This window comes from Tetrao urogallus (genome assembly GCF_951394365.1).
Source record: "Tetrao urogallus genome assembly, chromosome: 10".
NCBI classification, from domain to species: domain Eukaryota; kingdom Metazoa; phylum Chordata; class Aves; order Galliformes; family Phasianidae; genus Tetrao; species Tetrao urogallus.
Window position 1 is genome coordinate 1,977,400 of NC_136823.1, and position 21,898 is coordinate 1,999,297.

Here is a 21,898-nt window from a genome sequence, read left to right on the forward strand (position 1 = left end):
TCTTCTCCTTGCACCTGGCATCACTGTGTTTAGTTTCCGTTGTCCCACAAGTTTCTAAGTGCATTTTCTTTTGCAGGACAAAGAAGATGTACCAGTAGAAATGTCTAATGGGGAGCCTGGTTGCCATTACTTTGAGCAGCTCTGTTACAATGATATGTGGCTTAAGGTTGGGGACTGCGTCTTCATAAAATCGCACGGATTAGTGCGGCCTCGGGTAGGGAGGTAGGTAACACTTCCTTATTGCAGTTTGTGTCTATCAAAATACGTTGGCCAAAAGACTGGATTATTGCAAAAAAGTGTAGAAGAGGATGGGAGAAAAAAATCTTCTGAATGAGACTGTGTTAGAAGCTCTTACTAGGCTGAGGTGGAATTGTGTCAGCCTGTTAAAAAAGGTAACAGCTGTACAGTCAGAGCAGGCTGCACTTCAGTACTTGTTTCGTGCCCACAGTCTTCCTGAACAGCCCAGTGTATCTAGCTTACTGCCTTAGTAAGGATGGCCTTGCACTGATGTCAGTGATATGTTTTTCTTTCCAGAATTGAAAAGATGTGGGTGCGAGATGGAGCTGCGTATTTCTTTGGTCCAATCTTCATCCATCCTGAAGAAACTGAACATGAGCCAACTAAAATGTTCTACAAGAAGGAAGTGTTTCTGAGTAACTTGGAGGAGACCTGTCCTATGTCGTGCATTTTGGGTAATTCCTAGCAACTTTAAACCCACTGGGCACTCTGTACATTTAAAAGGAAAAAGCAAACAAAAATCTGAAGTCAGAGAATAGAAAACTCCATTATTCTTGCTTATTCATGTAATTATTCCAGTATATGTACCTGGAAAGTCAGCTCAGAAGGAGGTTGATATTTGGTTTGTTGAATAAGATGACTGTTACATACTTCATTCTGTAATTCAGATGCACTGTGACTGGCAATGGCTTTTTTTTGTTAATCTTTTAGTTTTATTTTTTTTCTTAAAAAAAAAAAAAAAAAAAAAAAAAACTCCAAAAGCTGCGTTCAGTTGGTGTAGGTTTCTCATGAGTGACATTACTTAACAGAGATGTCAGCTGATGTATTTTTCCACAGCTAAGTCAGATAGTGGGCTGATACTTACATGACTAGTGAAAATTTGAATTTCCACCCCTTGTTGCAAAGGATCTGCCTTCTTACCCAGCTCTGTTCATTTCTGCAGGCAAGTGTGCTGTTCTGTCGTTCAAGGACTTTCTCTGCTGCAGACCAACTGAAATTTCTGAGAATGATGTTTTCCTGTGTGAGAGCCGCTACAACGAAAGCGACAAACAAATGAAGAAATTTAAGGGGCTCAAGAGATTTTCACTCTCTGCAAAAGTTGTCGATGATGAAATTTACTATTTTAGGTAAAAATGTTATGGGGATGTGGAGATCTCCTGAGCACTCTGTGTTGAGGTGTGTTGACCCACCCAGCAGCTGAGCCCCTATGCAGCCACTTGTACATTTCCCATAGCATGAGGAGAAAATGAAAAGGGCAAAAGCAAGAAACAGTCTCTTGTTAATATAAAGGCAGTATAGTTACTGATGCAAAGCTATGCATGCAAGCAAAGCGAAATGGGAATTCTCTACTTCCCATCAGCTGGCAGATGTTTAGCTGCTTGCTGGAAAGCAGGGCCTCAGCACAAGCTGTGGTTTCATGGAAAGACAAATGCCATAACCCCACATCCATCACCTTCGTTTCAGTCAGTTGAATATGGAGATGGTTAAAGCCAGGTTGGGAGGGCCCTAGGCAGCCAGATCTCTAGTGGGTGGCCATCAGCCCCTGGCAGAGCTTGGAACCTTCAAGGTCCTTTTCAACTGGTACCATTCTGTGGTTCTGTATCCCTTTAGTCAGTTGGGATCAGCTATCCTGCCTGTCCCCCCACACAGCTTTTTTGCCTGTTCCCAGCCTGCTCACTTTGAAAATGTGGAGAAAAGTTGGTTTTCTCTTCAAAATATTTGCTGTGCCTTGTTGAGTATGAGTGTATTCTCATCTTCCTTCTGTCTTCCTCCTGTGCCTTTCAGAAAACCCATAGTTCCTCAGAAGGAACCATCTCCACTTCTGGAGAAGAAAATCCAGCAGCTAGAAGCAAAGTTTGCTGAGCTGGAAGGAGGCGATGAGGACATGGAAGAGATGGGAGAAGAGGAAGGTGATATCACTGAAACACCTTCCATGCCTCAGCTTCAGACCCCGTTATCCAGTGAATTGGATATCATGCCTTATACTCCACCGCAGGTAAACATGTTCCTTGAGGGACCTTTAAGTGCTGATATTCCTCATTCTTACCTCAACCCCACTAAACAAAATGCAATAGTGTTTTATCACATCTACAGAACAGATTTATAGTTTGATTTATTGGTCTGTGGAGTGATGACACAGAGCAGTTTTAGCATGTCCAATACGATATCCATATTCTAATTATTGAGTCAGTTAAAATATTTTTAAAGGAAATCATTCAGCTAAGGAAAATCTCACAGGGAATGTTCTGTAGATGTCAATGTTCTTTTTTCCATGAGTATGTTTTCTGTGACACTTCTTATGAAATACTAGGTATTTATATCAACTATAAGATTAGGATGCAAGAGTTTAATTGTAATACTTAGGTAACCTGGCATCCATTTTTAAGCTTTTCCTTACATCTTGTAAAAAGCTAGACTGGAGTGTTGGAGTTCTGAATTGTTTCATTTTTTAGAAAATGCTACACATCATTATTGAAGGAAAAAAGATCGCTCCTTTAAGTTACCATTCATACTTGAAAGTCAGAACTTGAGAGGAAAAAAAGTGATGAAAACTTTTTATATGTCTTGCTGTACATTGCAGAAACTTTAATGTGCTGATATATGGGCAGGAGACAAATCAGAAACCATGTGGTTACGTGGTATTTGAACGTGCCATGAGTCATTGCTGCTGCTTAAACAGGGCATTTTCAGTCCTCCCTCTCTCACTACTTCTCTCACACAAGCCCTGGTATTTATGTAACTGAGTATTGAAGTAGAGTGGGAAACTTTACCTGCGAGTTAATCTAACCAAAAACATTTGTTTGCAACTGGATTAAATTATTTTATTTGTTTCATCACATTCTCACATTTAAGTTAATGCCAGCCTTAAGAAGGCAGTGAGAGTGATGTGCTGGGAACAAGAGGGAGTTTGGGATGTGTTTGTAACCAGCAGTCTGGATTTCTGCTGTGTCATACTAATTCTGAAGTGACAGCCTCGTTGGCAGCTGAAGAAACGATGTGACCACTGGGTAGAAATAACTGTCTTTGGATGTGACACACATGTACACACATTGATGAAATTCACTGCTTTACGTTGGTTTGTTTGTGATTATTTTTTTTTGCTGTGTGAGCAGACCACCAAGTGCATTTGGTGCAGCTGTTCTGCTCTTTTTTAGTGCTGTGTTCTTAAGTAGCATGAGAATTCTTGCTAAGTGCTGAAAAAAAAAAAAAAAAAAAAAAAAGATATTGTGTTGTTAATCTGTATTAACTAACATAATTTTGTAGGAGAGGGGACTGTGGCTGCTTATGCATCAAAATATTACCATTGCAGCTCCTGAAAGCAGTTTAAGTAGGAATTGCTGGACATTAAAGAATTCCTCACGCTGCCTTTTTGCAGCATTCGCTGTCTTCTGCTCTCCTTTGCTTTCTGTCTTCCAGTATGGCTGTTTTGTTCAGATCTCTTGAGATGCTTTATTGAGGAACTAATATATAGTGTCTTTTTAAAAAGCCATATTTGAAAGCTGCATTTCTTAGAATTGTTTGTAATGGGACTTCTAGGGTAACTGTTGAGAAATCAGTGGAAATATCCAACGTGTGTGTTTATACTTCAGCCAGATGTGATCTCTGAAGACTAGAAATTGAAGTGGGAAAAGAAAGTAAGAAAAACTGAAAAGGGTCAAATAGCAATGCAGGCTGAAAGTAAAGAACAATTCATAAGGGCCCCTGGGAGATTCCTGATGCTGCTGATTTGGAAAATAAAGAACACTGTGTCTGAGCTGCTACACAAAGAACAATATAACTGTGGCAGAGTGATTGCAATCGCATAGCACAGAAATGAACCATCTTTGTTGACCCATTGTAATCTGTTCTATTTCTGTCCCCTTTAAAATAAGTTCTTTTAAACAGAGCTCCTAGGTAAAAGGCGCACGATTGCTTCATGTTCTCTTAAACACATGCAATTTATCTAACAACTAAAAACCCTGATGGTTTTTACCCCTTTTTCCTGGTAACAAAAGAAGCAAGTATTACTCCTGAAAATTAAATGAGTCAAGCCAAGTCAAGCTTGACAGATGAGTGGATGTTGCCTTCCTGCTGCTGTTTGCTGTGAACCAAGAAGCAGAATGGGAAGGGAAAAAAAAAGTGCAATTTTAGTTTTGGTTTTTGCTTTATCATATGGCTGTGAAATGTTGTACGAGTGGGTCTTGGTTTATTTCTTCTCATAACACATCTAAAACAGTTACCTGGCTTGAGTGGAAAATATTCTGTTAGAAATTGTCATAGCAGCAATGTAGAGTAATGGAAAACGTAAGAATTGAATTTAGAATTCTTAAAAAAAAAGTCCTGTTATCTCTCCCAAACTGATGGCCTGACCTTTTAAGTGTAATAACACGACTGTTATTAATACACTACTGCAAGCATCACAAAGCAAAACCAGCTGATACATTTGTGTCTGTCTAAGTGCGGAGGCCAAGTCATACAATTATTAAGGTTGGAAACTATCTCTAAGATCATCTAGTCCAACCATCCACCTGCCACCAGTACTGCTCACTATGTTCCTAAGTACTACATCTACCCTTTCCTTAGACACCTTCAGGGACAGTCAATCCACCGCTCCCCTGGACAGCTTGTTCCAATACCTCAGCACTCTTTCTGAGAAGAAATTCTTCCTAATATCCAGTCTGAGCCCCCCCTGGTGCAACTTGAGACCATTCCGTCTTGTCCCATCCCTAGTTTCATGGCAGAAGAGACTGACCCCCATCTTGCCACAGCCTCCTTTCAAGGAGTTGTAGGAGTGATAATGTCACTCCTGGGCCTCCTCTTCTCCAGGCTGAATAATTCCAGTTCCCTCAGCTGCTCCTCATAAAGCTTACACTCCAGCCCCTGCCAGCTTGGTTGCTCTTCTCTGGACATTCTCCAGGGCCTCAATGTCTTTCATGTAGTGAGCGGCACAAAACTGAACACAGCACTCGAGGTGTGGATTCACCGCTCATGACCTGTCACCAGCTGAATTTTGATCTCCATTCATCTCCACTCTCTGGGCCCGGCCCTCCAGCCCCTTCTTTACCCAGCACAGTGCGCCTGTCCAAGCCCCGGGCTGCCAGCTTCTGCAGGAGAATGCTGGGAGAGACAGTGTCAAAGGCTTGGCTGAATTAAAGGAAGTCTGTGCCAACAGCCTTTCCCTATCCACCAGGTGTGATGGATTTGGAATACATATTCCATATGTATAACTGGATTTTCCTTTTTCTGAACTGAGAACTTCTGAGAAGCTAGGTTATGTTCTGCCTGCACTGTGTGGGGTTTTTTCTTCGTTTCTCCATCATAGAGACGTATCTAAAGAATTCCTCCCAAAAAGCTAAGTGTTACCCCTGGTTTGTAATGAAAACAGCGAGGGTAGATTGCTATTTGAAAATGAATGCAGTGATGTTTGTAGTAACGTACTGTTATGCCTCAGTTCATCCACCACTTGGCTTAAATTATGAACAAGACTTTCAGAGTCTTGGTGTAGCTGAAGCTTTGCATTTCTCTGAGAGATGGGCATTAGACATTTTTCCCCTGCAAGGGAATGATTGTACTGCTCACAGTGTGAGAAATTCGTAATGCTGAAGACGTGGGGAGAGCCTTCTGAAGGATTTGGTCTGATGAAGCATTTTGGGCCTTGTTGGTCAGACAGTGGGTGGGTTATGGTCTCCTGCATCTAATGGCAGGTGTTACCTTGCTGGTTGTCAGAGTAGGTTGAATTTTTTGATAGCTGGAGATGTCAAAGAGCTCTCAGCAGGAGCAGTCTGGATGATGAGAGCAAAGGAGACAGATCTTTAGTGGAACAGAGGATTAGTTACCCATCAACAGGTAGGGCTGTGAACCTGTGTGCAGATGACAGTGAAATTGGGCACTGTTTTTCATTTCCAGGGATAAATGGGTATTTAGGAAATGTGAGAGGAGCAGTAGAAAGGAAAGTTTGACAGGCAAAATGAAGAGCACTCAGAAATGTGAAATTAGGGGATGGCACCAAGGAGATGAGAGGTGCAAAAGCCCACTATTAAACGTGAAAGCCATTTCATAGAATGTGTGATGGCAAATGAAGTGTTCTACTTGACTCATGTTGGCAGTATTTCTGAACAGCAAAATAGATGACATATGAAATTAGTACAATTGCTTGTATTCTCTTTTTGCCTTCTAAATAGTTGCTTCCTATTCAGTACTTCTGAGCCCTGTGGGTTAATTTGAAATGACCTCAGCTAATAGCAATTGTTCTGTGCTGAGTTACTGCACACTTTCGGAAGCCGCAGTTATAAGGTTGGCCTTATGTCTGGAAGGGTTAAAAAGCATCATGTTATTGTGTTTTGCTTTTTGCTTTTGTTGTTACTGTGGGGTTTTTTTCCCCACTTGAGTGTTTTCTGTAAATGCGTGTGTTCTTGTTGCTCACTGGGAAGCGTAGTCTCTCTTGAGAGGCTGTAAGGTTGGCTGGCCCTCGTATGGATGTACAAGAGAGAAAATTGGGGATATTTTTACATGCTATTTCCTACAGCTTTTACTTTTTTTAATGTTAAAAAACTTCTCTGTTGTATACTTGTGGTCATAACTGCTTTTTCTCACAGTCCACTCCCAAGTCTGTTAAGGGCAGCACCAAGAAGGAGGGATCAAAAAGGAAGATCAACATGAGTGGTTACATCCTATTTAGCAGTGAGATGAGAGCTGTGATTAAAGCTCAGCACCCAGACTACTCCTTTGGAGAGCTCAGCAGGCTTGTAGGAACTGAATGGAGAAACCTGGAAGCAACAAAGAAAGCAGAATATGAAGGTAAATAAAATACAAAATGTTAAACTTTTTTTTTTCTACTTTTTCTCTCTGAACATGTTCATTACTGTTACTCAGATGACCGGTTTTATAAAAGAAGATGGTTATCATAGAATCACAGAATGTCATAGAATTGTAGAAATCATAGTTATCGCAGGATGGCTTGTGTTGCAAGGGACCTTCACTGTCCTCTAGTTCCAATCTCCCTGCTGTAGGCTGGCTCCCCCCACCAGCTCAGGCTGCCCAGGGCCCCATCCAACCGGGCCTTAAGCATCTCCAGCACTGGGGCACCCCCAGCTTCTCTGGGCAGCAGTGCCAGGGCCTCACTGCCCTCTGAGTGCAGTTACGTTTGTGTTCTGGGTGTACCTTAAAGAGAAGTCGTATTGAGCGATGACTGAAGAGGAGCAAAGAGCAGGCCTAAATTGTGTAGTGCACAACTGATAATTCAGGTGTCTTTGCCACAAATAATCAAATGAGCCAAGATAAAAGAAATGTGGAAAATGAGGAGCAAAAGGGCTCAGTGCCCTTGTCAGCTGAAAACACAGCTTGTAAAAGTTTCCATATGGGAGGACTTTCGAGGGGGCTGCAAGAAAGGGATCTTTGGACCAGAAGCTCTTTGGAGCTGTAGTGCCAGGTAAGAAAGCTTACAGTAGAGTGGGAAAAAGTTCTTCAGTTAACTGTACTGAGAGTCTGAAAGAGTTCTGTTTAAAAAAAAAAAAAGAAAGAAAGAAAAAGAGGTATAGATTCAATTGCAGTGCTGTAAATATGACCTGTTATTCAGTCTCAGTATTAATCACGTGTTGTAATTTTGCTGAGAGATTTTGAAACCTTATGCCAATAAATTTCATAGGCGTGAGATTTACTTTAGAAAGTCCGTTCTCTCCTTCATCCTCTCCTTCATCCTCTCCATCCTCTCCTTTGTCCTCTCCTTCATTCTCTTCTTCCTCACTGATACTGCTTACTGTGCGTCAGCTTTATTTGATCAAAGTCAAAATACAGTTGATCCTTAACAGCAGGCCCTGTGAAGTCTAATACAGTGGTTTGACATTCAGTTATTTTTCTAGTTAGCAATGTCTCAGCATTTCTAATATAAAGCCCAGTTTTTAAGCAACTGTTGCAGTTTTATTGGGAGAAGATACTACTTTGGTTAGGGAAGTTTCAACACCCTAGGAAGGTATTGCTCAATTAAGTTACAATATTACTTTTAAGAGGTGAGATTTGGTTAGGTTTTTTTACACGCTTACAGTTTATAGTACACTTTGATCCAGACTAGAAGTTTGTGTGCTGTCATTTCACACCCTCAGCATCCTCAATCCTTTCTGAAGTGCTGGAGGGAAATACAGCAGGACTGCATGCGAGTTTCCTTTGCAAATGTTGTCAAGGGAAGTGGTAATGCTGTATGTGAAAGTAGTATGGTCTTTCTTTTCCCTGCTGTAGTCTCCTATTTCACCATTCTAAGTGCGTCTGATACATTTTATTGCCAGGTCCCTCCCTGCAGCCTTGCCCAAGCAGTAGGATGGCTGGCATGTCCTCACTTCTAGCGTAGAGCAGCTTGCGGCTCGCACTTCCACCGTAATGTGACAGCAGCAGCGTCTGTCCTTTGTGTAAGCCCAAGTGCTTCCATTTCAGCCTTCCTCCTTACTTACATTTTTTCCAAAGCTTTTGAGTTTTGAACTGCAGTTTCTCTGACTTGCTGTCTGCCAAGGGACAGGCTTGCTTTTATTTGGTTTTGAAGGGTTGCGATGGTGTTCCTCAGAGTCCAAACTCTTTGCTTACTCCTGTGCATGAAAGGAGAGAAACTCTGCTCCTTCCACTGTGACAGTGTGAAATTCATGCACTCCAGGGTGGGCAGAGAGTAGGAAGCAGATATGGTTTGACATTTCAATAGTAAAGCGCCTTTCCCTGGTCTGCTGGGAAAGCAGTTTGCATTTTTGATCCATTTTGATCTACTGAAAATTTCATTTAGTATATGCGCAGTGATGGCTGTTCTTTAGCAGTAGTCAAATAAAGAACAGGCTGCATTGGAAGTGCCTGCATGGCTAACTGCACCGTGAGAACTCCTTAATATGAAAGAGTATGTGGGGTTTGAGGCCAAGGCTTGTCTTTAAGGAGAGGTCTGTTCAAAGCAGAATGTCTCTTTCCTGTCTCTTGAAATGCATTGGAAATGGCATTAGAATGATTTCAAGTCCTAGCCTCAATGATGCGAGTGTGAAGGTGAATGCTCCAGGCCAAACTTTCAGACCTCTTAAGTTCCCTCTGGCAGTATTGTTCCATCTGTTAGTTCAATGGTAGACAGGGACAGATCAGGTAAAACTTGAATGTTGTCCTTTGTCACATTCTCAGAGGCTCAGCACTCCAAAATCTGATAAAACTGAGTGCTTAACAAGAATCTCTCATTCATCAAAATGTCTTCAAAACTTTTGCTTTTGTCTGACTGTTATTTTCACTGGCCAAGAGTAGTTGAGAGGCAGAACAGCTACTTTATCTTTTCTCTAAATGCTTGCTGTACTCTTAAGATGATTATCTCCATTTTCTACTTCAGGATTTGCCTTTAAACGTCTCATGCATTTTGTGGTCAGTCACATGTGAGTTGCCTGTAGTGTACGTAGGAGTTCCTGTGCGTCGTCATCTCTTTCTGAAATGACACAAGTGAAAAGGAAGTGCCTTTGGAAATGAAACCAGTCTTACAGTGCATGGCAGTAGTGCTAGGTGTTGCACAGGTCCTCCGGGACACCAATGCATGGTGAACATTTGCAGTCACGTACTTGAAAAAACTAAGTAGCCTTGGCAGGATGCATGTATAACGTGATCTCCTTGATGAACTTTTTAGCCTTGTTTGACTGAGGACCTTGGTTGCTGTTTTAGTGACAGTTCTCATCTTTCACCAACTGCAAGAGAACTTCCAGCCCTGCATTCACTGTTGTTAACATTTGCTGGAGATGTATGCTGCATTCATTTATCCTTTGTTGTTCCTCATTGCGTCAGTAAGAGATGATGTTCAGAGTGAACAACCAGCAACTTGCATGCTCCAGAAGCACCTTCAGTGGGCATTCGGTATACCTTCTTTTTTGTTTGCTTGGGGTTGTTTTTTGGTTCTCTTTTGTTATGGTTTTTTTCTTTCTTTCTTTCTTCTTCCCATGACCCTTTGCCCTTCCCTTAATATAAAATAGTCCTCCGGTCAGATTCCCCTGCAGTAGATCTTTTGTTCCTGCAGTCATGGTGAGAAACTCGATTGAGATAATGACCAGATCAATCATACAAAGGACACACATGGCCTCCAGTGAGCAGCTCAGTGTGAGTTAGACATCTTCAGGAAAAATAAAATTAAAAAATCTGAGGGAACAAAAACGGGGAAAATGACAGAGGCAGAGCAGATATTTTTGGTTCATCAAACTGCTGCTTGTTATATTCCAAACGCTAAAGAACCTATCTACTCTAAGAAAACTTTGCAAATGCTTCCCAACTTTGCCACCATTTTTCAGCTGTATCAGTAAAACAAAAAACAAAACAAAAAAAACCATGACAACAGCAAAACCACCACCAATGAAACAGCAGTGGGGAGCACAAAAAGAAATGGGCCACTGGCACTGCTGGCTGCTATTTGTACCTTGCTCTGGGGCACTGGCTGGCAGTGCTGACTGAAGCTGGTCCAGCTGAGCCAGTGGTGTCCAAAGAGGGGAGGCTTTGCCATGTTGTCCTGGTGCAGACTTAGCCTCGTGCTGGACTGCTGCTTCACATTGGTAACACTGATGTTGTTATCCAATTTGTTCCTTTAAAATTTTTATTTTATTATTTTTATTATTATTAATATTATTTTTAAAGAAAAAGATAAAACTTTGTGGGATATTTTTCATTCAAGGTTCTCTAGAAGTCTTAGCTGCAGCCACATGAAATCAACTCATATGCTGGTTACAAAGATTCATCTGTTCTACTTTATATTTTACTAAAGTATGCCAGTGTTTGACTAGACCTTTTTAATGAACAGATAATATTTTGAAACTCTGGGTTACAAAACAGAACTGAAAATCTAAAATACTTTTACAGAGCGGGCAGCTAAAGTTGCTGAGCAGCAGGAGAGAGAGCGAGCAGCACAGCAGCAGAATCCCTCCCCCCGGGCAGGCACTCCTGTCGGGGCTCTTATGGGGGTGGTGCCGCCACCAACACCAATGGGGATGCTCAATCAGCAGTTGACACCCGTTGCAGGTAAAACGTAGGAGCTACGACCATTTTTCCTCATCCACTATATCAACCCCCTTCATAACTGAACACACTCTTGGGTCACTTTGTTCTTACGGAGGAAAACGCTCGGCCTCTTCAGTCTTCCTTCACGGTGAATATGCGTATCTGCAGCAGTAGGGTGGCAGCCCCAGTGCCCTGCCCCAGCAGTGGGCGTTCTGGTGGAAACACAGGGAAGAAGCCGCCTCCTTGTGAGGCAGGCCTGTGCTGTTTGTATGCAGTTATGTTTACTGGCTCTACTTTGCAGAAGTCGTGTTTGTTCTCGCTGCAGCAGTGGTGCTGGGAGCTGAATACTCTTTGAGTGTAAGCAGCATCAGCGGAGGTGGTTCAGGAGGAGACGGAGGACTTGTTTTTATTGTCGGGATGCGAGAGGCAAAAGAAAATCCAAACCAAATTTAATATCGAAACTCCAGAATTATGATTAGACATGAGTGCAGCTGGCTAGGTTCTGGAGTCATTGCAAAACCAAGTATGAAACGTCAGCACTGCTGGTTTTTATCAGGTGATTTGCAGAACAGTCCTAAGCTTTGAGAACTCTTCTCTGTTGTTCCTGTTGTTTTTTTTTCTTGTTGCCAGTCATACTCGAACTTGACTTCATAGGCAGTGTGTCCAGGTCCTACGTGAAGACTGCATAGTCCATAGGAAGTTCTTTTATGAGAATCAGCTGTACATCTGCGAGAGGATGGATTAGGTCTGACCTGATGGGTTGCTTTTCTTCTCCCATTTCTGATTAGGAAGGATTGGGTAGCATCAGTCAAGGTTGAAATAGTCCTGAGTTAGGTAAAAGTGAATATTTGGATGAATGACTAGCTTTTTGTTTTCTTTTTGTTGTGTGGTTTGATTTGGTTTGTGAGTTCTTGGTTGTTGTTTTTGTTTAACTTAAGGCATTCAAATTATTCCATTTATTCTTTTGTTCTTTTTTCTTTCCCGCCTTGCAGGCTGTGGCCATACTTAGAACTGATGGCCTGAAGTATTTTTCATCCTGGTTTCTAAACCCTTTTTCAGTGCATTGGTTGGAGGGATGCTTAGACTGAAGGCCTATCTCTTACATAGTTTACCACCTCCAGGTTACAAAAGCATTTGTTTATACTGATATTTCTTTTTGCCTTGAATAAATAAAATGTAAGAAACGCCTTTGTTCTTTGAACACCTTTCAGATTTTGTGTCTTGCGGTGATGTTTGTGTGTGTGTGCACATATTTCAAAAAGAAAGAGAAGGAAAACTGGCTCCAGTGCTGGTCGTCTTTGTGAGTAATCTTTGATCTAGATGAGGTGGCGATGACTAGGAATGTCATCATCTCACGGTTGTTTTTTTTCTTGGTTTGGTTCCTGCTTTTTCATATTGTCACATTTCCAACTATGTGTGTTCCCTGCCATCCTGCAGCAGCCTCCTCAAAAAGCACACGTCTGTTCAAGGGATCATCTTACAGTTCAAGCAGTTAGAAGTTCAAGTCTCGTTACTCAGCCATGGTGAAAATACTTCTTTAGGAGGATGACCAAGTGGATCTTTATAAACTCTTGCTGGTTTTGTCCCATTTGCAGTCTTTCCTCTTTTGGTTTCCACAAGTGTCTTATTCCATGCAGACTTTTCAAACCTTCCTCCATCTTTGAGTCACAGTTTTAAGCCCATCTTTAAGTCACGGTTGCTTTCCTCTGTTTCTGAGGTCTTTTTCATCGTAAGACTTTTTTACAGTCCACAGGTGCAAGAAATCATGATGCCTTCTGAGATGCATTTCTCTCAGCACACAGCGCTCTAGTTGCTTTCAAATTTAGGAGCTACAATAGTTTATTTAATCTCACGTTGTTACAGTTCAAAGAAATGGGAGGAAGAGTAAGTTGAAAGGCAGTAAATCACAGCTGTGGGAGCTGAAAATAATTCACCAGGTATACTAGTTTAAAATCAAAGTGACAATTTGTACGTGAGGAATGACAGTGGCTGTTTGTATAACCTTGTGATGAGCTAAAAAAACAGATTTCCTATGGAGACTTTTCTACAGTGTCATTAATCTAATCAGCTGCTCAGTATTTTGTTTGGAAATGCAGGAATGGGCTTTTGTGATGGACAAAGATGGGTTTGTTTCATTGGAAATTTGGTTCTGTTTTGTATTTTTTGTGGCTTTTGTTTTGTTTTTTCTTCTCTTTAAAAGCTTCAGAAGCTTACAGAGGTGCACTGATGGTGTGACTGCAGTGTGGGGTGCACTGCAAGTACCAGGCAGCAGCTACAGTAAAAGCACATTATTCCAGGGATGCTTTTATCCTTTCTTCTTTTACTTCTGCCATTAGCAGTACAGATTGCACTGTATTGATAAGGTGGAACAGATAAGCTTCTAGATATATGAAACAGTATCCAAAATCAGTGTCAGTCTGGGTGTCCTGTGTATTCAAAGAAAATGAATGTTTGAAGATCAGTTCTTTGTTCCAAGTCAGGCTTTGGAATTGCAGGTTTCTCACCTTTGTCACCCTTGCTGGGCAGGTGACAAATCTGGCTCACATGTTGGAGCCACTCAAGCTGCTCGGATCTTGAGCTCAGACTGAAAAATGTTCAGTCAGAACTGATGTTGATTTTTTTTTTCCTGACATTTTTATTCCAGAGATCTCTGCTTTGAAAGTTTCTTTTATGGGTTACTTGGAGTGTGGCAAAGACTTTGTGAGTTATTGCTTGGAGCAGGTTACAGAAAGCCCAGCAGTTCTCATTTCTAAACTTACCTTTCTTCTTTAGACTTGCTTCTGTCCCCTCTCAATCTTTTTGTTGCCTTTCCAACACCTTTCCTTGTTTCTCTGATTTAAAAGCATAGAAAACAAACAAGAAAATAGGCAAGTTTAAGTTCTAGCAGCTAGCATTACCTGCATTGTCTGGGTGCACTTAAATGATAGCAGTGAACCTGAGTCACAACCGGAATCAGCCCAAAAGTCGTCTTCCTCACATGCTGAAAAACAAAATTATGAGCAGCAGTGCAGTATCTTTGTGTTCCCTATTAAGATGCTTTGAGAGCAGTGGGGTACGATGTGATTTTCAGCCAGGGGCCAGATGAGTCCTTGTCAGCTCTTCTACCTTCAGTCAAGTGCTGTGAGTGCAGGTCTGCAGCCCAGCACAGCCAGTGCTCTCCGGCCCCACGCTGTAGTGACTTCCTTGATTTGTACTGAAAATGGTATAAGAGCAGTCATCCCTGTCACTGCCTTTGATTTTAAGCGTATGGACTTTTAAATGTAAATTTTGCATATTCACTGCAGAAAAGACGTGTAGATCTTTATTTTTTCTGGTCAGGTCTCTGAGCCAGCCCACACGCCAGGGCTGTGTGCAAGGCTCGTGTAGTGTCGCGTCTGTAACCTGTATGCAGATGGCAGAGCTTTAAGCCGCGTTAAAATCGCTTGTTAGTAACATTTAATTGTGGCTGAATTTATCCCTTGTGTTAACATGTCTCAGTATTCAGCATTTATTGCCCCCATGAGAAGCCTACGAATACACTAAATACTAATTCATCAACAGTGCAGTGTTTCATATCGATAACTTGATTTCATTTTTGCGAGATACTAATTGTAGTCTCGTCTTGCTCTACTAAGGGTGCTTTCGATTTCATTTTATTTTTTGTGGATAGTGCATGATTTACTGTATAGGTCATATTGCATGTCATTGATGCATGTTTGAAATTTGTTGTGTCCTTCAAGGCATGATAAGTGGCTATCCACCGGTGCTGCCACCTTTGCAGGGCCCAGTTGATGGCATTGTTAGCATGGGCAGCATGCAGCCACTTCACCCAGGGGTGCCCCCACCCCACCAACTCCCGCCAGGTATGCCAGGCATCCCAGGCATCCCACCGCCCGGTAAGAACTCATCCTCATTCGCTCTGTGTTTCATTGTCATGTACTTGCTGTTTAACTGGTTGTTACAGGAATTGTCTGTGGCTTGTTTTGTTCCTAGAGCAGTTGATTGTGCCTAAACTGTTGCAGGTTTGTTTAACTGCAGCACAGATGAATGCAGGGGGGTGCAAAGTGATTACATTGGCAGAATACACATCCAATAAAGGAACGGCAAAAGGCCACTGGAGAAATGTGGGGCTGCTCCAGCAGTGGCTTTGCACCAGCCAAAACAAGCCTGAGAATGGCGTGAGTTTATCAAAGGTCTGACAAACGGCAGTCAGCCCCTTCATACCCCTGTGTCATTTGAAGAGTGCTGTGCCACCCACTCCACATGAAAGCGAAATGATTGAATTTGCAATGAGATGCATTGCTCTCCTTTCTTACTGAGCTCGTTGGCAGTGTGTTAGCTGACGCGCGTTCCGGCTGCGCTTTGATTCACCCAGCTGCATCAGAGCCCTCGGCCGCTGCGCACCACCATATGTTATAATAGAACAGTGTGCAGATTGTGCCTTGTAGCTGGAACTGGAAACTTTTGGGGGTAAGGTGAACTGGCTATGCTGCTGTGACCAAATTCTTATTTTTTGAACATATGTTTACTACACATTTGCTATTTTTTTTGCCACCCTGTTGTTGACAGGTAAGGCTGAACAAATGATACCAAACTTTCTGGCATTAATGCCAATAATGCCATTTGGTGGGGAAAATACACTCGCCTGCCCTCTCATTCTGTTGTCTGTGGGTTCTTCCCAGGTAGTTACCCCTGATAACTCAAATGGCCGTTAGAGATGTGCATCCCATCCATTCAGCAGTTAAACAAGCTGTGGGCAGAAGCGCTCAGTTTGTCTCTCTACCCCCTTTGCAGCTACTTTAGTCAGAAGCCCTGCTGGGGCCGTATCTGTCTGCAGATCGCTGTGATGGTTGGATGTTGTTTGCTTGCTTCTGTTTGTTTTTCAACCCGTCAGTGTGAGCTTGCATCTTCACCAGCAGGCGAGATTCACCATCAATTCACATAGAGTAGAAGTGCTGTGTGTCTGAGCTTGCCTGCAACTCACCGCAGCGCTGACCTGTAAGCACACAGCTGCAGCTTACAAATGTTTGGAGGCGACTCTGGGACAATGCATTTCTTTGCACAGTGTTTCCAGCTGGGCTGTGCATGAGCAAAGCAGTGCCAGGGATGGAGGAGCACGTGGGATGTGGTCCCACGTGTTAAATGGGGCTGGGTGGGCTCAGGGCGAGGCTGTGCTGCTGGGCAGGTGAGGGTGCCCCCTCCAAACCTATTCACTTTGTACCAAAACAAAGATCAGTGCTGTATCCCACAGCTTGCATTGTCAGTGTTTTTCCCAACGTCTGACTTAGTACAGATGCATTTAAGATGGGGGGTTGTAGTCAAATGGAAAATTAAGGTGATATGTGCTTTAGCTTGCAAAATGCAGTGACACGTCTTCTGGTCCCTGACACAGAATCTGCCTGCAAATTCAAGCCTTAGGAAGACTCTGGTTATTTTGCAGCTTTTGAAATGAAGGAATTAAAAAAAAAATGGCATGAAGAAAAGCAGCAACACGCATGACTTTCTATGTACGTCAAATAGCAGGAACTGCACATTGAGATTTGTATGTGGGAGGCTTCTGCTGCATGGCATGCAGTAGGGAAAAGCCTCTTCATAAAAAAAAAATGGGGAAAAAGCAAACCTGCCTTTGTGGCTTTGTTTTTCAAATATTTTTCTGTCTCTCATATGAGACTATTTAAGCTGAACCTGTAAGTGGCATCTTATTTATGTACATGTTTACATACAGAATCTGTGCAGTGGCTTGGCTTTCTTCCTGCCACGGTTGTATTTTATACCATTAAAAACCAGGAAATATTCAGTGTTGCTAAAGCAAATCAGCTTCTCCTTTGATGAGGATTTCAGGAGGATTGTGTCCAGCCAAAGGTATAACGAAGGAAATGATGTAGTCAGGCCACTCTGGGTAAAGGAGAAAAAAAAGGACTTTGCATTTCTGTAGCTAAATGAGATTCAGCAGGGCACACATCGATGCTGGGTCGTTGTTCTGGTGCCTTTTTTTTTTTTTTTCATTGAGAAAATTCCAAAGCGTTTTTTACTGTGGGAGAGTGGGATATTAGAATGTTCCCAAAACTGCTTTAAGCAATGATTTCAGACTATAAATTTGCACTGCAAATTTGACCAAAGCGGTATTTCTCTCTGCTCTGAAGTAAGACTAATCGTTGTATATTTTGGAATATAGGTGTTATAGGCCAAAACGTGTCCCCCATGGTAGGCACTCCAGCCCCCGGTGCAGGTCCGTTTGGACAGCAGGTGAGTGTGAGTCCTTTTTGCATTATTTATGAGGCTCCCAGGCTCTGGATTAGCATTGCAACAATTAAGACGTGTAAGGAATGCACACAGCCTTATGCAGAGAGAACAGAAACCACAAATGCACAGGGCTATGGTGCCTGTTTGTATTTCTTGGTTGAATTGTTATTAGACTAATTGGGTTCTGCCCAGTGAGATAAGTTCTGCAAAATAAGCAAAACAGGCTTCTTTTCCTTTCTGCTGAGCTAATGTAAGTCATGTAAACACACAGCTAAGCTGCTGGCAGAGGGGATGCTGTCCGTTTTCTCAGCCGTGGCTAAATGGATAAAAACTGCTTATTTTCTCCCAGATTTCACAAACCAACAATGCAGATGTTCACTGGCCATTTACATCTGGGAGTTTTGATGCCAGTGATGATCAGATGTTCATTCTTGATGTAGATTAAATGTTCATCACACTGAGTTTTAAGGACTGCACTTGCATTTGGTGGGAGGGTGTAAAGAAGAACAGAAGTTGAGTGAGAAGGCAGTAGAGTGAGTATGTCATTTCAGTGAGTTCCTTAAACCATGGGTTGGCTCTGCTAAGAGTTCTCAGTACTGCAGGTGAATGGCAGCAGTGGGAATTCCATAGTTTGGGGACTTTTGTGTGACTGCAGTTTTTGTCTGACCGAGATTAGCATTTATTCTGTGGAAGCTTCCAAGGATAAGGATTGCTTTGGATGATATGTTATAGAGAGCCCTAAAGCAAGCTAAACTCCACACTTTGCACATCACAGATTTTCTAGTCATATTTCAGAAGGCATGAAATAAAAATGATGCAAGGGCAGTAATTAAGGGCAGTGGGAGAGAGGAGAAATGGTGGTAGTGATGAGAAGCTGCCTTCTGTTAAATGAGGTTTGTTCACACGTCTCTCTGTACGTGTCAGTGACCTCAACAGGTAATGCTGCCTGGAGGAGGTTGCCTTCTAGGGAAATCTCTTACACCTTTGGTTATAACCAAAGTTCTGCTGTGTGAGGATGCTGTGAGGCACGGTGTGAACCCTGCAGCTCCCCCAGATGCCATCTCTCCATCGTTTTGCCGTTGCAGATAGGAATCCTCGGTCCTCCAGGACAGCAGGCACCTCCCCCGTATCCCGGTCAGAGCCCCGCCACGCAGCCTGTTATGCAGCAGCCCTCGACTCCCATGTTTGTTTCCCCTCCACCAAAGACACAGAGGCTTCTTCATTCCGAAGCCTATCTGAAATACATCGAGGGGCTCAGTGCTGAATCAAACAGTATTAGCAAGTGGGACCAGACCCTTGCAGGTAAGGTTTTTGGCACAGAACGGGGTGTTTCCGTCTGGAACTCACTTCCTTGTAACTGAATACTCATGGCTTTCATGGAAAATACCAAATTAATCTGCTGATTATTTCACAATTGCGTGCGTGTGTCAGTTTCATTAAAATCCACAGACAGGGAATATATGCTGTCAGTGGACTAATTCCATCACTGGGTGTAAATCTAATTATCCACTGCATGTGCTCAAATAAAAGAAATAGCGAAGAATTATTTCCCTTTTTTTTTTCTTTTTTTCCCCTTAGAAAAATGCTGGCAAATATGAAGGGCAAAGCCAGCGGATAACAAGGCTGTTTGTTCCCCTTTCAGCACGAAGACGAGACGTCCACTTGTCCAAGGAGCAGGAGAGCCGCCTCCCGTCCCACTGGCTGAAGAGCAAAGGGGCTCACACCACCATGGCCGATGCTTTGTGGCGCCTGCGAGACTTGATGCTGCGAGACACCCTGAACATCCGTCAGGCGTACAACATAGAAAATGTGTAGTCGCGTTCTTGCTTCTTTCTTTGATACTGGCATATAGAGTTTTGTGGAACAATAGCTGTTTTAGTTACTGGGTGGGGAGAGATAACCAACGATGATTTGTATTGCATTTTACTGTACATTGCGAGACCATTTTTATATAAGGACACTTTTAATAAGCATATTTCACTTTTTGTTATATTAAGTTGACTTTATCAAATACACAGATTTTTGCATATGCTTCCTTTGTTTGAAAGGCGATTTCATATTTGGTTAACTGTAGTCGAGGATTCATCTTTCTTACACTTTATTGCTGAGAATCTGATGCCATTGTTTTTATATAAAAGAAGAAAAAAAGAAAACAAAGTATTTACAGGTTGATACAATGGAATGTGAAATTAGTCATAGTTTACATCCTAGAGGAATGTGTGTACATGTGCTTGTGTGTGCTAGGCGCTCCCAGCAGGAAGCTGGCTTGGATATGAGCAGGGAGGATCTCTTTGAAAGAAGCTGAAGGTAAGGTGAGCATTGGAGCTAGGGAAAAACCACGTTGCAGGTAAATACTGAGGCAGCTGAATGGGCCACAGCGATCGTGGAAGTGCAGGTGCAGATATGGGACAAGGCTAACCTGACTGCTAATGCTGTCCAGTCCTGTCCAGGCATTAAAGCTGCAGCCAAGGCCACTGTGACCCCAGATCAGTAGCAGAATACGTGTGCTGGCATGCCTGTGGGAGGTGAAATCTTTCGTCTGCTATGACCTGCTTTGGGTGTTCTGAGATGTCCCTGACGCTGGGCAGCAGGAAGGGAACACCTCTACCTGTGCAGTGCAGTCTGCATGTGGGAGAGGCCACAACTTTGAACCAGTGTGGGTCATGGAAGGTAAGTTAGAGGAGAGGGGAAGCTCTTTTGTTGGTAGAGTCACATGGTTTCTAAATCCACACATATTCTGTTAATGATTGGGCACCATAAGACGTTTTTCTGTTAAGTGTATTGATTCACACTAATGAAAGTTTTACAAGGCAAAATTTGAAATGTAACACATGAATTCAGTTTCAAAACAGTACTGTAAGTTCAGCACACCTTGTGCATTGGAGACAGAGTGCGTTGTGCATTGCAGCCTTCAGAGGGCTTTATGCTTCTGTCGTTTAGCTCAGTAAGGTCATGTAGGCTCCTCTTGCCAAATGTTGAGGTTGTGACTGCCTTTGCTGAAGACTTCACTGTAGCAAACTAACCAACCTTTTGGGCTGCAAAGCTGTTTGCTTTCACAAGCTCCACTTTAGAGCTCTTGGATTGCACAAATTAACTGGGAAAACAGCACTAATTTGAAAAGCAAACAAACAAAAAGCTGTTGGCACAAACATGGTCGCTGCAACTCAGTCCAAAAGAATAATTTGCTGATATGCTTTCATACTGCTTCTAGAAACGTTTATCATTTGGAAAGGTGTTTCAAAGTCTGCTCATACAGAGCACTTTTGAGTTCATACTGGCAGAAGGTTGCATGTTTTTCTTCAGATACTGGGTTCTATTTGGTAATGCAATTGAATACTGATGAGGGAAGGGACAGGCAAGTATGAACTATTCTTAAATGGTACTGGCTAGTTCCCCTCCTATTCCAGCCCTACATTCCTTGCACAGAAAACCTTATTATTAGAGGTGAGCACTTAGGGACGTTTTAGGACAGATGTACACTGGGATGCGAGGAAAAGGGAGCCAAGCAAAATCTTCCAGGAAATTACAATGGACATCTCTACCAGTAGAGCACCTGTGGTACAGAAATCATTTGCAAAGGCCAGTAAAGAACCACATTTGTTTCATGAGGTAGGAGTACACCTAGACCTCCTGTACATACACACTGTCATCTTAGAACACATTTCAGTTACTGTAGGCTTTGCAGTTTTAGCCGCACAGATGAGACATTGAAGCGAATCGGGCAGCAAATCCTGGTTTCCAAGCACTTGGAATTACCGTGGGTCGTAGAAATACCACCAGATGGTCTTGTTCTCAGCATGAACAAAAACTACACCAAAGAACCTGGGATGGATTTTAGTTAACTTATTGTTCTATTTATTTTCTTTGGAGGACTGGATGGGACTCCCTCTGGAGCCCGTGTAATTCAGATGTTTAATTTATCTGAAGGCCGGCGATGAGCAGACGTGCAGCACTGGCTCTGTTCTGCCCGGGCAGCCGAAATGCTGCTCCCACTGCTCTCAGTGCTCCCACTGCTCCCTGGCCCAGGGGCAAGAGGTTGGGAATCCCCACGAAGCCTGGCTCCTCCTGTTAAGGCAGTGCAGAGCGCTACCGCTGAGCCACGGGGCTGGCCCTAATCAATTCTGATAAGCTTTATTTATTTCAAAATCCTGTCTCTGCATAGGAGACGTTTCAGTTGATGGCAGGAAGGTTTGGGATATGATGGCTACAGTCTAGAATTCAAAACCAGCAGAAGAAACTGTTTTTTGACTCTGGTTTAAAAACAAGACAAGGAAAGACGTCTGTCTGTCTTTTCCTCTCTTTGTGGGCATTTGAACCCCTCATTTGTTTTCCTCTGCTTTTCACTGTATCGGCATAAATGAAACTTTCCTATCGAAATAAATGTATGTGTGGGAAATGGTTGGCTTCTGAGAGAGTGGAAACAGATCGACTAGGACCGGCATTTTCATAAACCAGTTGGAGATGAGTAATAATTATTTGTTCT

General features: G+C 42.6%; 1 protein-coding gene across 22 annotated transcripts in view; it reads left to right on the forward strand.

The window, feature by feature from the left end:
- PBRM1 (polybromo 1) overlaps positions 1–19,230 on the forward strand; it is a gene marked incomplete at both ends in the record, with an annotated part of 57,187 nt that extends 37,957 nt beyond the window's left edge. For 10 of the 22 annotated variants that reach the window (XM_079540436.1, XM_079540420.1, XM_079540437.1 and 7 more), the window contains 9 exons: positions 77–222; positions 535–692; positions 1,181–1,364; positions 2,023–2,233; positions 6,813–7,014; positions 14,913–15,068; positions 17,348–17,418; positions 18,501–18,717; positions 19,058–19,230. In XM_079540436.1, the coding sequence (XP_079396562.1) occupies positions 77–222; positions 535–692; positions 1,181–1,364; positions 2,023–2,233; positions 6,813–7,014; positions 14,913–15,068; positions 17,348–17,418; positions 18,501–18,717; positions 19,058–19,230 (1,518 nt within the window). Of the gene's footprint in view, positions 1–76; positions 223–534; positions 693–1,180; positions 1,365–2,022; positions 2,234–6,812; positions 7,015–11,055; positions 11,215–14,912; positions 15,069–17,347; positions 17,425–18,500; positions 18,718–19,057 lie in introns of all 22 variants that reach the window. The other 12 variants (XM_079540429.1, XM_079540422.1, XM_079540423.1 and 9 more) reach the window with 4 other exon arrangements.
- Positions 19,231–21,898: the final 2,668 nt, after the last annotated feature.